The sequence below is a fragment of the Coffea arabica genome, chromosome 2e (genome assembly GCF_036785885.1).
Source record: "Coffea arabica cultivar ET-39 chromosome 2e, Coffea Arabica ET-39 HiFi, whole genome shotgun sequence".
Classification (NCBI taxonomy): domain Eukaryota; kingdom Viridiplantae; phylum Streptophyta; class Magnoliopsida; order Gentianales; family Rubiaceae; genus Coffea; species Coffea arabica.
Genome location: NC_092313.1, coordinates 3,640,988 through 3,656,673, shown reverse-complemented (window position 1 = coordinate 3,656,673; position 15,686 = coordinate 3,640,988). Strand labels below are relative to the sequence as shown.

Below are 15,686 nucleotides of genomic sequence, written 5' to 3'. Positions count from 1 at the left end.
CAGAAAACTGATGCTAAGGTCTTCTATTGGTATGATATTTTAGCTTGCAGAAATGTACTAAAAGTTATTAGGGTAGGTATAAGGTACAACTTTTCTACCCTCGATTCTCCCATTGTCTCTCCCATTGACCTTCATAATCAACCTAGCCTCTCCAAACAGTGGATGAGTAGGATGATTAATCCGATGATGACTCATCCCAGGATTCTTAATCCGAGAATGCGTCATCCGATTACATCCAGTCAGTGAATCAAATGGACCCAAATAATTCAGAAACATATTCTAGTCCTTACGATTCTATGGCATCTATATTATAAGAAAGAGAAAACTAAAACACCAAATCATCTTTTTTTCAATATATACTAATCGTTTCTCGGAAGTTAGCACGGAATTGCTTAGTTGCATAGCATGTCTTGATTCAAAAAGTTCTTTCTCTCAATTCAATGTGCAGAAACTACTCCGTCTTGCTAATTTATATCCTGAAAACTTCTCAAGTAACGATTATTTATATCTTGAGTCTCAACTTCGAAATTATATTTATAATGTGCAACGCGATCCTCAATTTTCAGAAGAAGTCTTGCTCAACAAATGGTTAAAACTGGTAAAAATACAGTTTTTCCATTGGTTTATCGTCTGATCCAGTTGGCATTAGTTCTACCAGTTGCGACTGCTTCTGTTGAAAGAGTATTTTCTGCAATGAATATTGTCAAGACTGATTTGCGCAACAAAATGGGAGACGAGTGGATGAATGACTGTGTGGTTGTATACATCGAGAAGGATATTTTTGCAACAATTGAAAATGAGCAAATATTGCAGCGTTTTCAACGGATGAAGACTCACAGAATGCAATTGCCTCCTCTTCGTTATTCGAGTGCAACAACTACCAATACTTCAAGTGTTAATCAATAACAAATTTTTGGGTATGTATAATTATATGTTTTTATTATTTTTATAATTATTGATTCTAAATTTTACTTATTAAATATATTTATTTCGTCTCAAAAAAATTTTTTTCATACACTTCAGCCCCCCCAAAAATAAATTTCTGGCTCCGTCCTTGCTTATACCAGACGCCGTTGATCAGTGATAGCGTGGTAATGGTATCTTCCAGTGATACGTCCAGCTCACTATTCATTCCGCTTCTCTGTAATGTATTATTTTTAGTGAGTACTTTTAGGCTGCATGTGAGTAGAGCTGTTAAGTCAATCGAGTAGCTCGAAAGCTCGTTAGAGCTCGGCTCGTTAAGGCTCGAGTTCGGCTCGTTAATTTTGGTTAACGAGTCGAGCTCGAGCTCGAAACATGCTCGTTTAGTTAACGAGCCGAGTAAGCTCGGCTCGTTAGATACTCGAGTAGCTCGTTAGAGCTCGTTAATGAAGGGCATATTTGTCATTTTAGAAATCAAAATTATAAAAATTAAAAATTATAGGTTTTTATTAAGATTAATTTGCACGAGCTCGAGCTCGAGCTCGTGAAGCTCGACTCGTTTGTGATAAACGAGTCGAGCTCGAGCTCGAGCTCGAGCCACATGTACATTTAACGAGCCGAGTTCGAACACATTTTAAAACTCGTTTTCCTAACGAGCTCGAGTCAAGCTCGGCTCGAATTAAACTCGAGTCGAGCTCGGCAACCAAATACTCGGCTCGATTAACAGCTCTACATGTGAGGAGATGAATGGTTTGAATTTATGGGCTGGGATGCGATGTGTTTAGGCCTGTAACATTTAGTCGTCAGTAATAATGCTACAGAAATAGTGCCGGTGACGAGGGTTTGTGTGCGAGATGGGCTTTTTGATGTAATGCCTTTATTTTGGGTTGGGGCAACAGCGATCTGCTTTATGTCTATGCTTATAAAAGAACAAGTAGGCTCTCAAAACACAAGCTCGCAAAAAGTCTATGCCAAGCAACCACTGAGCTTGGGTTGGTGTCCACCAAAAGGGTCTTAAGTCCTTCCTTGGCTGTAGGTGAAAGTTTAAGGCTTTGTTTGGATTGCCGGTTTCCAAAAATTACGTTGTTTTCCGTGATCACATTTCCCTATTACCTTTTTCCCTCACATACATCAAATCGCTACAGTAATTTTTCTATGAAAAATCACGGAAAATGCAATCCAAACACGACCTAAATATCGCTTATAGCGAAAAAATTTTAAAGATTGTATCAAAGCATTTCTTTAGCCTAGTAAATTTTATACACCTGCTAATTTCTCATATAAGCCTTTCTAGACTCCTCCTCCCATATAGTTTAGAATACAACAAGTTATACAATTATCATCTTCAAAAAAAAAAAAAAAGTCTATGCCAAGCACTTCGATTGCAATGATGGCAGTGCAATATTGATTAGCAGATTAACTTTTTTTATACAGTGAGTGATAGTATAGTGATTTTTTTCATACTAGCAATTATAGATTTATGTTACATGTATATTATTTGAATTTTAAATTTAAATTCATATTATGCGACATAATTTAAACTTGTTAGTTTGAAAAAAAATCATACATTTTTAGGGTATAAAAAAGTTATTCAAAATTAGCATGCCATTTTCTATTAATTAAGTGGTAATAAGTTCTGAACTTTTAAGTGCACGAAGCCAAGAAATTTAAGGGCCAAGCACAGATTTTTAAAGTACAAGAATAGCAGCATCCTTGAGGATCAACAAGTAGAAGTGAGGTCGACGATCGGACAATAAAGTCAGTAGTCCAGAGCCAGTCATGTAGGTCTAGCCTTCTTTGCCTATTGGATAATGGGTCCCAAGATCCAACTCACATTGGGCCTAGTGCCCAGGTCTGTGTTTGTGTCTGTGGAGCTGTGGTCATAAAGCGGAAATTAAAAGTTTCCAATAGCCGAAGTAAACAGCGTACAAGCTGTACTTTTGTATATAAAATGCTACTTCTTCCATTGGAGATTGGTTTTGTAAAATGATTGTTTGAGTAAAATAAAAAAAAAAGTACTAATGATTTGCAAAATCACCTTGATTTGAAGAAGCCATTTCACAATGACTGGCCATTTGGTCCAGTGGTCATCACCCTCTTTGGTGATGCTGGAGGTCAGGGGTTCAATCCCTGCCTCCCACAAACTTGCCACTTTTCGTGGCTGGTTTTCTGTCCCCACGGGATAGCTCGAGCGGTTCACTCCCCCTCCTTAGGGTATGGCGACCTTCCTTACTTGTCCAGGGTTCGAGTCCCGCTGTTAACGTGCTCGGTGTGGAGTGGGGCCTCTTCTCCCGGGCCGCAAAATTAGAAGAATGCTAGGTGAAACTGTCAGAAATCCCAAGAGAAGTTCCAGCAATTATCCAATTTTATGATCTAAGATTAAAGCATGACCAACTTCTAAAAATTTTATCAAAAAAAAAAAAGTTAATCCATTAATGTCTGCGAAATTCTATTGAGATCATAAATAATTTAGAACCTAGAAATGAAATACCCGCTCCAAAGTCCAAACCTATAGCCAGCCAAAATATTGTAACTCTTACTATGATATATAATTGTGCACATTAGTAAAGTTAAAGTGTATTTGTAGGACATATGCGCTCAACATCAAAATCGAGTGAATTGATTCCTCATGCATATTTGACATTAGAAACATTTTAGCCCTTAAGATTATGCAATTTAAGCTATATATCCGTAATACACACTGCATCGTCTTCGATTCAAACTTTTATGCAGAAGGTGGACAAATTTTGTTTAATCAACTAAAGAAATGAAAAAAAAAAAAAAAGGAGAGAAAGAAAGAAAGAAAAGAGGAAAGACGCCATTTTGAAATTGCATGCATGGCGCAGCTGTGATGGTGGGAGTGGAGGGATGTTTGGGTGGTGATAAATGTGATGAAGGGTAAAATTGGGAACAAAAGTAGGGTGGCGGGGACCAAAACAGAAAGAGATATTCCCGGAATCGCAGCGGCAATGACACGTGAGATTGCTACAGCCTACAGCACGTATGGCAATGCAAATGAAAATGGTGGTGCCGATGCATTGCATGCTTATATACATACATACATATATATATATATATATATTTGCTTATAAGCATCATTTCCGTCCCTCTCTCTCTCAAATATCACCATCACTTTCTGGAGAAACTACAGTATATGTAGAAGATCCAAGGAGGCCTTTTTTCTCTTCAATCATTTTATATATATATATCCTACTACAGTTCACGAGATTGATTAACCTGCAGGCTTGATTATTTTCCTCAAGAGGTACCACTTTTTTCCATTTCCTGAGTATATCCACGGCTCAGGGTGGGTTTTGGTTTCTGAAGCATTTTTCTTCTCTTTCTGATGAAGGGGAAAGGGAAAAAAACACTTCCGAGTACTTAGCTCTAGCTCCGTGGGTTTCAGCAAAACCAAAAAGTTATGATCAAGTCCGTCTTTCCAAACTAGGGTTTCGTAGCAAGTACAGTAGCTGATTTCAAATGCCTTTTGATTCTTTGGAGCATTTAAAATTTTTTTTTTTTTTGCTGTGGTTATTCTTACACTTACCTGTTTCCTCCTCCTTCGTATATAGTTTTTCTGGTCTTACTATATTCCTTCTGCTTTCAGCTTCGTTCATTTTAATTTTCGTTTCCTTTTTTTTCTCATTTTTTGATTTCCAGTTAAAGACTCCCAAAGTTTATATCGAATGAAACATTTATTTTAGCTACTCCAAAATTTAGATATGTGTATCTGGTTCTGCAAGTTTACGACCGTGTGTGATCCTTTCTTATCCGTTTGTGGGCAACTATGAAGAGAGAGTTGGATATTGGAGCTTGCTGAGACTGCTATTCTCTGGGTTGATTTCTATATTTTTTGGTCTCTCAACCGCAGTATTAACTGCATTACTATCCAGAGAGAAGTATTCATTTTTTGTCAGACATCTCTCCGCTTTTTTAGAAACCCTAGTTCCAGTCCTACTTTTTCTGCTGTCTTTTCGCTGAAATTTAATTCTCGTATCTTTGTCCCTTTGTGCTTTTTTAACTCGTCCCCATTTAAGCTCCGTCCAATTTCGTTTTTGTTTTTCGTTAAATTTTGATGCTGAAATTAAAAAAGAAAAAAACCAATTTTCAGTTTTTATCCATTTATGCAGATTAAAGATGTTTATGGAAACCTATCGACGAAGGCGATTCAGAAAATCCAAAGAAGCCATTTTTATGGTAAGCTAGCTGTTAGTTAATTCTCACTGACTGATTTCCTTCATCCTCTCCATGCATGTGTATTAGATTTACAAATACTACTACTTCCTCTCTCTCTCTCTCTCGAAACCAATAAACCTCTCACGCAGAGTTTCACATTTGCTTTCTGTTGCTGACCATGTTCTCTTTTCCACTTTCTTGTTTCACAAGCAGACGCGCTTTAGCCAAGTTGGTGAGGTTGAAATAGAGTAGAATTCGCTACCCACGCGCCTTAAAAAAGGTGTCTTTTTTTTTTTTTTGTAATTATGAGGCTACAAAAAGCAGCTTTCAGCTCGGAGGGCGTGTGTGTGCATGCCTTGGTTGGTTAATCAATCAGAAACACGCACACACACACAACGAAAATCAAATCTTTGTTGAAATGATTGTGACCTATTCCCCCCCCCTCCCCCCCCTCCCCCCCCCCCCCCAAAATAAATGTCTCTCCAAAAAAAAGGGTAAGGGACAGCATGATCGTCATCGTAGCAGTAGCAGTATAGCAACTAGTGATTTCTGACAGTAGTGATAAAAATTGTTAAACAGTATATGCTGTAACCAGCTGGGGTGTATAACTGTATATTCTTGCTGTCTCTATAAACCCAGAGAGACCTTCAGTGCGTGTGTGTGTGTGTGTGTTTTGTGATCAAATTGTCTACACATATGGTATATACAGCCAACCTCACACAGTCAGACTGAGGAAGAGACTAAAGAGAGTGAAAGTGTGCGTTGTGCGTGTTCTGAGTCTGAAGATTGGTTTAGCTTTTTCAGGAAATGGATCAGTGTTCAAAACTGCAAGATCATCAGTCAGTCAATAACGGCGTACACTCTTCGACTCCACTTCCTAACTCCTTCCGCTGCCCATTCCAGCTCAAGGGTACTGCTCGATCAATACTACTTTGTGCAGACATACATGTCCTTATCGTTCACAATGCATTCTTTTTTTCCTTTTGGTTCTTCCCGAGCCTGCAGTATCAGCTTTAATATATTTCTGCTTTGGATTCATTTATGTTGTTTTTGGACTAAGCATAAAAGTTTGGCATAATTACGTTGAAAAGCACTGACTAGAATCCAAAAAAGAAAAAAGAAATGTTTTCTGATAACATGTTGTTTTGGTACCCAGCAAATGATGTGGATCAGGAAGTTCAATCTGCAGATTTCCTATTCAACAACGTGGAAGTGGAAGTTGGATCTGTTTACGAGATTGACCATCTTCACTTACCTCCTCGAACTCCTGTTCAACTCAGGTCCATCAGAGTTGCCATGGTTAGCATACTTCCTCTGACTGCTTATCTATATAGATAATTTCCAATACAAAAATCAGATACATGGATTATTGTTGAATTTTTTTAAAAAAAATTCTTTTCCCATTCTCAGGTCAGTGAGAAGACAGAGCTGAATGTGGCAATGAGATTTCCGAGCATGGAGTCGCTTAAAACCTATTTTAGCAACAGCATCAGAGAGATGTATCCAGCCTTAGATGAGAAGTTTGTGATGGGAACAGTGCTTGCTGCCAAAGTGCTCCTTCGGCAGATCCCTTCTCAGGAGTTTGCCGAGAATAAGCATTTGGAGGGATTCTGGTTGGTGAATGCTGCTGCAGTCAATGTTTCTGAAGAGGACAATAGTTACAGGAATGGCAACTGTTTGACGGAGCTCAAGGGCATGGGAATGGTTCGGTGGGGAACCCGACGACAGGTCAAGTTTCTGGAAAGGCACAAAGAAAACATGAGTGGCAACCTTCGGTCTCCTTCGAGTTTTAGAACAGGTGGTAAAAAGGCAATTGAAGTCATTAGAAAACCAGCAGAAGCTAAAGATGAAGATGATAACGATGTTAATGATGATGATGATGATGATCGTGATGATGACGATGATAACAAAGAAGATGACGAGAAGGATGAACAAGAAGAAAGGGAAGAAGATGATGGAGATGATGATGAAAGGGAAGACGACGTGGCTGATGTTGCAAACGAAGAAACTGAGGCAGAAGAGGAGACCCAAGAGATGAATAGAAATCTCAAGAGAAAGAGGTACAAGCTGAGAAATGGTACTACCAGACAGAAGGCAAAGAAAGTTGAACGTGAGAAGAAGAAGAAGAAGCTTAAGAAGACTCACGCCAGGAGGGGCAGAAACAAATGCCGGGAACTCTTAGTGATGGAAAACCCCAAAGATAGATGGTCTGCTGAGAGGTAAGAACATAAAAAATGTTTACTCCGTGTTTCTTGTATTCGTCGACATTAAAACAATAACGATCAGCATTTAATGGACTTTTAGGTTTTTTTTTTTTGCCTTAATTTGATTTTCCATGCGTCTATGTATGAAGGTACCAACTTGCAACAAAGAACCTTTTGGAGGTTATGAAAGCCAAGGGGGCCACAGCTGGTAACCCAATTCTCAGGCCCGACCTGAGGGCAGAGGCAAGGAAGAAGATTGGGGACACTGGGCTGTTAGATCATCTCCTCAAGCACATGGCCGGTAAGCTTGCACCAGGTGGAGAAGAACGGTTCAGGAGGCGGCATAATGCGGATGGTGCGATGGAGTACTGGTTAGAAAGTGCTGATCTTGTCAAAATAAGGAAGGATGCTGGTGTGAATGATCCCTATTGGATCCCACCACCTGGATGGAAGCCTGGTGACTGCCCCACTCAGGACCCTATCTGCGCTAAGGAGTTGAGGCTCTTGAAAGAAGAGATTTCCCATCTTAAAAGGTAAAATAGATACCACATACTACGTACTAATTAATTTGCACAAACTGATAGCTAGTTACGCTTGCATGTCTTTTTTGTTGGGTTTTAATGTTTAACCTTTTCTTTGGTGGACATTGCTGTATTACCAGAAATGCACTGGAGATGGTGCCCAGAAAGCAGCTGGAGGAGGAAGTTGGAAAGCTAAGAAGGTCAAGTCTAAACTTTCTAATAATGATCACATCTTTCACCGGAATAGCAAATTAATGGCTCTGATGAACTTCTCTTTGAGTGCTTCTCTTTTAATGTTTATGGTCTGCTTGCTTGATCAGAGAGATTGACAAGCTTGTCTCCAACAAGAAGCAAGGGGTAAACCAAGCTATTGGATTTTCGTCAAATCAGTGCGACATCAGTGAAAAGTTCGATCAGCTTGCTAATTCATTGGTTTCTTCAAAGTCTCATCTTACCGAACTACCCGTTTCACTGGTATATGAGTACTTACAAAAAGCATATTAGTGTCTCATTCAAGTACTTAAAGTTGAAGAAACCTTTGCTTGACCATATTACTTTGATTTTTTGGGGCAGGAGAAGTACAAGGATCAATTAATTGTCATTCAAGATTTTGCAAGAGGAATAGAGGTAGCAGCTATCTGATGCTTCAAGAAATCTGATTTAAGCCTCTGTAGCTTAGACGTTCTCTCTCAATTAAACGAGTTCTAATTGCATGCAGTACTATTTAGTGTCTAGTTCTTAATTAGTTGAATAACTCGTTGTAACGTGCTAATATTCATAGATGACACAAATATCTTGGTTGCATATGATGCCGTTGTTGAGTATGATACTGATACATACTCGATTGGATACATGGAATTCAGGAAGAAATAAAGAAGCTCATGCCGGAAGCTAAAGGAGGAGCACGGTCCAACACCGAATTAATTGTGTCAAAGGAGTCTGGTACTGCTGGAAAAGAGATCGTGGAATTGGAGAAAGGGACGAAGGAGCAAGAAGTACAAGTAGTAGTAAATGTTGGGGAGCTGGAGGGTTCAGCTAAAGCAGAAAATGCAGCGGCAGCGGAAGCAGCAACGGCAGAGAAAAAAGCAGCAAAGATCGAAAGGCTGAAGAGTGGGTTCAGGATCTGCAAGCCCCAGGGGACGTTCCTTTGGCCAAACATGGCCCGCAACATCTGCAACAACACCGCCACCGGTAGCACTACTAGCCACAATATGGTGTCCCCTCGGGTTGTGGTCCAGGTTGAGGATCTTTTAGTGGTCCCAACTCCACCTTCAGTCTCTTCCTCCACTGCCGTGGCTCCCCCTTTGCTCCCTTACTACCATACCACCAACACTAACAACCACCACCAACCAACTTCTCCAGTGAAGCCTCTAGCCGAGAGACGTGCTGTGAAAGTCACGGTCTCCACATTATCTAATGACCATGGGGATCACAGTGACTCCTCCACTGTGACAACCACCACCACTGCAAACAAGAAAACAACTCCTATCAACCTAAATGATGTTCCTTATAATTCTGTCGAAGTATTATCTGGCCTCCCTTCATCTTTACCACGTCCCGCTGCAACTTCTACTTTGATGCCTCAGGTACTAAAGTTTCCACCTTTCTCTTTTCTTCTTTTTCTTTTTGAGTCCATCCATGCCATGAAACTTATGCCCTGGTTTATCCGTTAAAATGCTTAGTGAGGGTGTTTTGCAATTGTATCCTGCAGTTGCTACCCGATGAAGGTAAAAAGGAGACAAGTAGACCTTGGGAAGTGATGACTGGTGGGGTTGGCTGTGGTAATAATGCAGCAAGTGAAACAACGGGACATCTCCAGAAGCAGCCAACCAAGTGCTGCTCTTCATCAGCTTCATGCTTGTCCCCCGAGAAGGCAATGGGGAATTGGCTAGCTCTGGCAACTGCTAACTCTGCCTCTGATCAGTCCAGCCAGGGTTGAGCTGAATTGGGTGATTAGAAGTTTAAACTGAATTTCATTTTACATTTGTTTCTGAATTGAGCGGGAAGCTAGTATTGCTCTTTAGGGCCCAAGAGCTTGAGGGCAGTAGGATGTTTTCCAAGGTCCTAGAGTTAAGGATTTCAGTTTCAGTAGTGAATGAAACTGTGAAAATTTGATCCCTCTCCTGGGGGAACGTAATATTGCATGTTGGAGCAACAAGGGTTGGCTGGTGATTTATTAGTACTTATTTCACCAAGTCTCTCAATGTGTAACTTCTTTTGTCCATTTTTAACTTGTTCTCGTCCTGGTACTTGCAATAAGGATACACTGCATCTACTCCAACTGAAGATATTGAATCTCCCTTATCCACTTCAGCTGACATAGTGGAAGAAAATGGATGGAGGAGCATTGGTGGATCATTTCAGACTATTTTACCAAAATCTAGATGGTTATATCTAGGGAATAAAAAAACTTAAAGCTGCAAATCTTATCAGTAAAAAGATGCCTTAAGCAATTATATAAAGGAACAAATAGGATCACAGTTTGGATGAATAATTTTTACAGTTGAATCCTATCTCCTCAAAATTGATGCATTCAGACAATGCAGTTACGAGCTTTCTCAAATCATCCCGCGTGTGCACAGCACTCAGAGCTATCCTTAACCTAGAAAAGGTAGGCAATTTTGATATGATCAGAAAGCCTAAAGTAAACAAGAAAAATTTGCAGAACAAACCAAATTATTGTCAAGTTACTGCATCTAAGACACTTAAAGGTACAACTAACAAGAATGGTTTTGCAACTTCACCATATAGTGAGCGCAGGAGGAACCATTCCAAAATGGATGACAAAAATAATGCATTGACGCAGGGTACAACAGTGAATTGTGTGGTTTGGACAACAGCATATAAATGGCAAAGAAGTTCGGATCATCAAAAAGATTCCAGCGTCCGACAAACCTGCATGAGTTTGAAGGCACTGTTGGGGGCCTTATAGCGGTTACATGAAAACCAGATTTCAGAAGATGCCTATTCATCATAATTCACATGGTTAGGAGCAATGATGACACAGAAACTTTTAAAGAGAGGGAGGGATTGGGGAAAGAGGGGAATTACCGGCTAGCTTCCAAGGCCTTCACTTCACTCCCTACAATAAGGGAAATAATGGGACTAGTAATGGGAATTCTTGTCATGGCACGGAATTCTAGTACCCGATTCCAAATGGCCTTTCTACGCCATGTCTCCTGTTTTGCTACATTAACAGCAGCTGCAAAGGGAATAAGTTAAATTCAATAAAGAATCTAAGAAAAGAAAGATTAAAGCCCCAATTTACAAAATCGCTATCCTTTCTGAGTTACAATATGTAGTCGTCTCTTCAGTTAAAAGCTTTCACGTTAAATTCATGAACTTAGTCATGCGAAGTTGAGACATCGACTGCATTTAGAAATCAATTCGACTATGGCCCCGCAATGTCTTTTTACACTATTGACAGCTCATTAATTTATAGAAGTTCATGGCACATAAAGTGGCACCTGGTATCCCCATCAATAGGCAAAAGTGCTTGAATTGAAATACTACAGTGTGAGGGACTGGATAGACTAACCCACTCCAATTCTATAAACTAAGCTTACCGTGTGCTGCTGCAGCAATTGGTACCGGAGTAGAAGTTGAAAATATGAAAGAGCGACCCCTTGACTGTATCAGTTGCTTCCATTTCTTGCTGTTAATTTAGCATCAAATGGAAAATGTTGATATATTATTAAACATTAATTGCACCACTAGTGTAAACAATCACTGGTAAATTCATCTCTGTATGTTTGATTTTTAATTTCTTATTTGTCACTGGAAGGCAATCTATCCAAGAGCCAGACACAACATACTTATTACAAACCTTTAAATGAAAAAAAAAAAAATTTCCTTGCCATTTATCAGTTTCTGAACAAACAAAAAACTAAATAAAAATGAACAAAAGCGAACGGTTAGCTGAGATTTTAACAAATCTAAGAAACTGATGCAATTAACAGTAAAAGATATTTAAGCATAACAACTTGCACCACTAGAACAGGATAGAGCAAAACAGAACTCATAAACAGAATTTAACTTTGAAAAACCATTAGGGACCGCTTAACTTGGAAAAAAGAGTGTGTGTGGAATTCTCATTTCTTCTTACCCCCTTCCTTCCAAACAAAAGCCCACTACCTTCAAACAGGCAATTAGCAAAATTACCTGCAGGCTATAAATCCACCATGGCAACCAGAAGCCTTACTTAAAGTGCCTATGCAAATGTCAACATCATTTTCACACTTGAACTTCTCTGCAGCACCACCACCAGTTTTGCCACAAACCAATGTTGCATGAGCCTAGACAAATTATGCAACAAGCACTTTTCTGGATTAGTTACTTTTTACTGATGAAAAATAAATAGATATGCTAAACCTCAGGCAAAATATAATCAAAGTGATTCCTAGATATGAAGTTCATCTTTCATCCGGTAAATACTCCATATGGACTTCATCACTAAAATGATAAGTCAAGAGACTTAGGGGAAACTTTGACGTGTTCACATATGGCCATCACAACCTTACTAATTACATATCATGCAATCAACTTTTAAATTTTGAATTGCATATCAACTTACAAGACACTTACATCGTCAATTGCCAACAAAAAACCATGCTTCCTGCGTAGCTTCACAAGCTCAACTATTGGTGCAAAGTCTCCATCCATACTGAACAAGCTAGCAAAGAAAACAGGCAACTGAGAGATAGGATTGAAGCGTAACCACAAGGTGATTGGAGGCCCCTTTATCACCAGGAATAGCTCCATCTCTAGTTCTAAAACATTAGTTACTCTGTTACTAAATTAGTAACCGGTCGTTGGTACAATAACCAAGAGAATGATGGAGTTTCAAAGGAAAAGGATTAAACAGATAAGCAGACAGTATGGCAATCATCACAGAAGATGAACTACGAGTCCACACTGAGAGAACTAAGCAGCATGAGACCAGCTTAAATTTTTTTTAGAGGATAATATGATGAGCATTAGACAATTTTGCAACTGAATCAAACTATTTAAAGCCTCTCATTGTTCGATCTCTCTGACATAGATATATGAAGTTTCAACTCTGGCCCACAATCCCAATCACAGCAAAAACATTCTTTTTGCACATATTTCCAGGATAATGTTTCTGATTCGCCAAACAGCTGAAGTAACCACAACCATGTGGTATGACTAACCTATCAGTAACAACAACTTTCTTCTTCATCGTGCAACTTGACCTGTTATATACAAATATATTGTTGTGAGATGCACAAATATGGTAAAATAATACAGAAATGACAGAAAAAGAATTGACAAAGTGCATCACAGAAACTTACAATAACGAATTAAGGTGGACCATGTCACAGTGTCGGTAGACAATGTTGACTAAACTCCCTTGTTTCTCGGCAAGGCGGATACCATCGATGATTGATGCATGGTTGAGTGCATCAGAAAAAATGGCAACTCTTTCATCCCTTTTAGGTTTTCCCCCTTCAGCTAACAGCAAACCAACACTTCCAACTGCTGTGATAAGTGCCATGTTGGCTGCAAAGCCTGTGGGACAAAGAAGGCAATCCTAATATGTGACATTAGAGCAAGAATTCATCAGTCTAAATCCAGCAGCATCAACCCTTCATTATGATCAAAAGCATAGCAGGTAAAGTTTGACCATCTATTGACCACAGTACATGAAATAGGAAGTTACATCCCATCTATTTATACGTGATATACATTGCCTTCCAAAGAAATGAAATCTATAATGAATATATTGCTGCAATAGACATGGGAGGCAAGAACCAATTCATTGGGTTTAAGCTTCATTGCAACCATGACCTAGTTGAATCATGCCTAACTAAAAATTTTATCATATGGATGGTCATAACCACTTTTCTTATCACTTGATTGTTTAGAGTTTTGAAATAAAAATATTATCAATAAAACCTTTTGAAAAATCTGCATTTACTGGGTACTGAATGAAAATTTTGAAACTACCTCTTTCTTCTTTAAGTCTGCTAACGCCGACTCCAGCAACCTGTGGTAATTTGTGTAACCACAAATTAATGCAGAACCTCTGGGTCCCATCCCATGCAACTGAGCTGCCTAATTTGTCAGGGGAAACCACAACACAACACAAGTTATTAACCAAAATTCTCCATTTGATATCAGGAGAATCCATAACTCAACAACATATTGATTAAAAAAAAATCACCTTTACAGCGGCCTTGATAACAGTTGGGTGGGAACTCAAGCCCAGGTAATCATTCCCAGAGAAAATTAATAACTTCTTGAACTTTCCGCCACATGGCCCTGCTCCATCATCATCCTCACCGTTCCCAATTACAGTGTCATCCCCTGTTTTATCAATTCAATAAAACATAAAATACCAAAACAATGCACATGCAATTCGTGACAAGTTTTCTACTTGCTTTTCTTTTCTTCATCCTTCAAAAATAGAATCACAGCAAGAAACATGCATAAAAAAAAAAAGAGCTTCTTCTCAAACAAAATTAATCACTCCACAAGTTTTCAGTAGGTAAATGGGATGGAGGGAAGCAAATGTAGTACCGGAACTGGGAATGTCTTGCAGCCATTTTTGGAATGTGGTTTCTGAAATTTGAACTTCCACGGAGGCTCTATCCCATTGCCGCAATCCATCATAAAACTCTAGCTCATCTGATTCCGTTTGGTTGGATTCGGGGCGAATTAGGTGGATGGGTCTCAGAGATCGCATAACCTTTAAAGACTCGAGCTTTAAGAGAGCCTCTGCCACCCAGTAATCCCAGCACCACGCAGCCATCCCCACTTTCTCCGCTGCCGTATGTGTGGGAATTTCGGGCGGAGGCTACAACGTAGACAAACCCACCGGGAAACTGCACTGCAGTGCCCCTCTATATAGCAAATAGTGTATTAAACCGCGAAGGCCGTTTATTTATTTATTTATTGATTTTTAATCAAATAAGATTCTGGTAAAATCAGTAGTAATTCTTAAAGTTGCAAAAATATAGGGATAATTTCAGAAACCTCCCCTGAGGTTTTTAAGCATTTCATTAAGCTCCCCTAAAATTTAAAAAATTACACCTATCTCCCTTAATTTGATAGTTTTAGTAAAAAAATCTTAAAATTATATTGATTTGGCCAAATTTTTAAATCAATATCAAAAAACGCCCTTATGCGGCAAATTTTAATTTACTTCCCTATAAAATTATAAGATTATCTAGTATAATTATACAGAAAAAAGTATCAAAATTTGCATTTCCATACCTACTGTTTGATAAACAACTATAATAATTATTTTATCACTATGATAAGATACTTTTGATAATATTTTATTATGAATTTAAATTTATAAGATAGAAAAGAAAATGTTAAAATAATTCATTTAGAGTTTATGAAATTTTTGAATAGTGGGATTGTCATAACTTAGTTGTGCTTTTGGACCATTCCTTTTTGATTTATTATTAATTTTACTACCAAAAATAGAAAATAAAGATCAGCAAAAATATTGAATTACATATAAAGTTAACTCGTCAAAAAAAAAATCATTAGTTAGACATTTAGTAACAATAGAAATTAAAAGTAATAGTGGTGGTTCTACAGTTTTATTGGCAAAAATTAAAAAGAAAGGAATAAGAAGGAAAAATAAAACTCAAGGGAGGTTTCTGAAATTATCCCAAATATATATATAAAACTTTCTCAAATTACAACTTTATATGAGGGAAAATGCTAATTTAGTTCTTTAACTTTTTACTTAAGCTAACCTTCCGTAAACTTTTTTTAATTTAATTTAGTCCTTAAACTTTAATACTCTAGCTAATTTGGTCCCACTGTGGCAGCACCACTAGTAAAAGTTTCTCCAACCAAAAAATCACTAGTCAACCAAGGGTAATAC

The 15,686-nt window shown here is 38.5% G+C and overlaps 2 protein-coding genes across 5 annotated transcripts; one reads left to right on the top strand and one right to left on the bottom strand.

The window, feature by feature from the left end:
- Window positions 1–5,811: 5,811 nt before the first annotated feature.
- On the top strand, window positions 5,812–10,186 carry LOC113720512 (protein DYAD-like). The gene is made up of 9 exons (XM_072081523.1): window positions 5,812–6,007; window positions 6,254–6,396; window positions 6,508–7,316; window positions 7,451–7,834; window positions 7,963–8,022; window positions 8,143–8,296; window positions 8,396–8,449; window positions 8,686–9,408; window positions 9,534–10,186. Exons 1-9 carry the CDS (start codon window positions 5,905–5,907, stop codon window positions 9,759–9,761), a joined length of 2,658 nt encoding a protein of 885 aa, XP_071937624.1. The 5' UTR covers window positions 5,812–5,904; the 3' UTR covers window positions 9,762–10,186.
- Window positions 10,187–10,248: 62 nt separating this feature from the next.
- LOC113725178 (8-amino-7-oxononanoate synthase) lies at window positions 10,249–14,707 on the bottom strand. 4 transcript variants are annotated; one of them, XM_027248182.2, is made up of 11 exons: window positions 14,363–14,706; window positions 14,007–14,149; window positions 13,790–13,897; window positions 13,135–13,373; window positions 12,994–13,035; window positions 12,407–12,494; window positions 11,984–12,117; window positions 11,389–11,477; window positions 10,874–11,024; window positions 10,718–10,786; window positions 10,249–10,424 (listed from the first exon to the last, which is right to left on the bottom strand). In XM_027248182.2, the coding sequence occupies exons 1-11, from the start codon at window positions 14,592–14,594 to the stop codon at window positions 10,298–10,300; spliced, it is 1,422 nt and encodes a 473-aa protein (XP_027103983.1). In that variant the 5' UTR covers window positions 14,595–14,706; the 3' UTR covers window positions 10,249–10,297. The 4 variants fall into 4 exon arrangements, with proteins under 4 accessions (XP_027103983.1, XP_027103984.1, XP_071934281.1 ...); XM_027248183.2 differs by having other exon boundaries at window positions 12,407–12,485; XM_072078180.1 differs by lacking the exon at window positions 10,718–10,786 and having other exon boundaries at window positions 14,363–14,707.
- Window positions 14,708–15,686: the final 979 nt, after the last annotated feature.

Coding starts and splice junctions, on each gene's coding strand:
- LOC113725178 (XM_027248182.2), bottom strand. CDS start 14,594: ATGGCTGCGTGGTGCTGGGATTACTGGGTGGCAGAGGCTCTCTTAAAG. Junction 12,495..12,993: donor AAAGTTGTTGTTACTGATAG/GTTAGTCATACC, acceptor TTTCTTTGCTAG/CTTGTTCAGTATGGATGGAG. Junction 11,478..11,983: donor GGTGGATTTATAGCCTGCAG/GTAATTTTGCTA, acceptor CTAAATTAACAG/CAAGAAATGGAAGCAACTGA.
- LOC113720512 (XM_072081523.1), top strand. CDS start 5,905: ATGGATCAGTGTTCAAAACTGCAAGATCATCAGTCAGTCAATAACGGC. Junction 6,397..6,507: donor GGTCCATCAGAGTTGCCATG/GTTAGCATACTT, acceptor TCCCATTCTCAG/GTCAGTGAGAAGACAGAGCT. Junction 8,450..8,685: donor ATTTTGCAAGAGGAATAGAG/GTAGCAGCTATC, acceptor CATGGAATTCAG/GAAGAAATAAAGAAGCTCAT.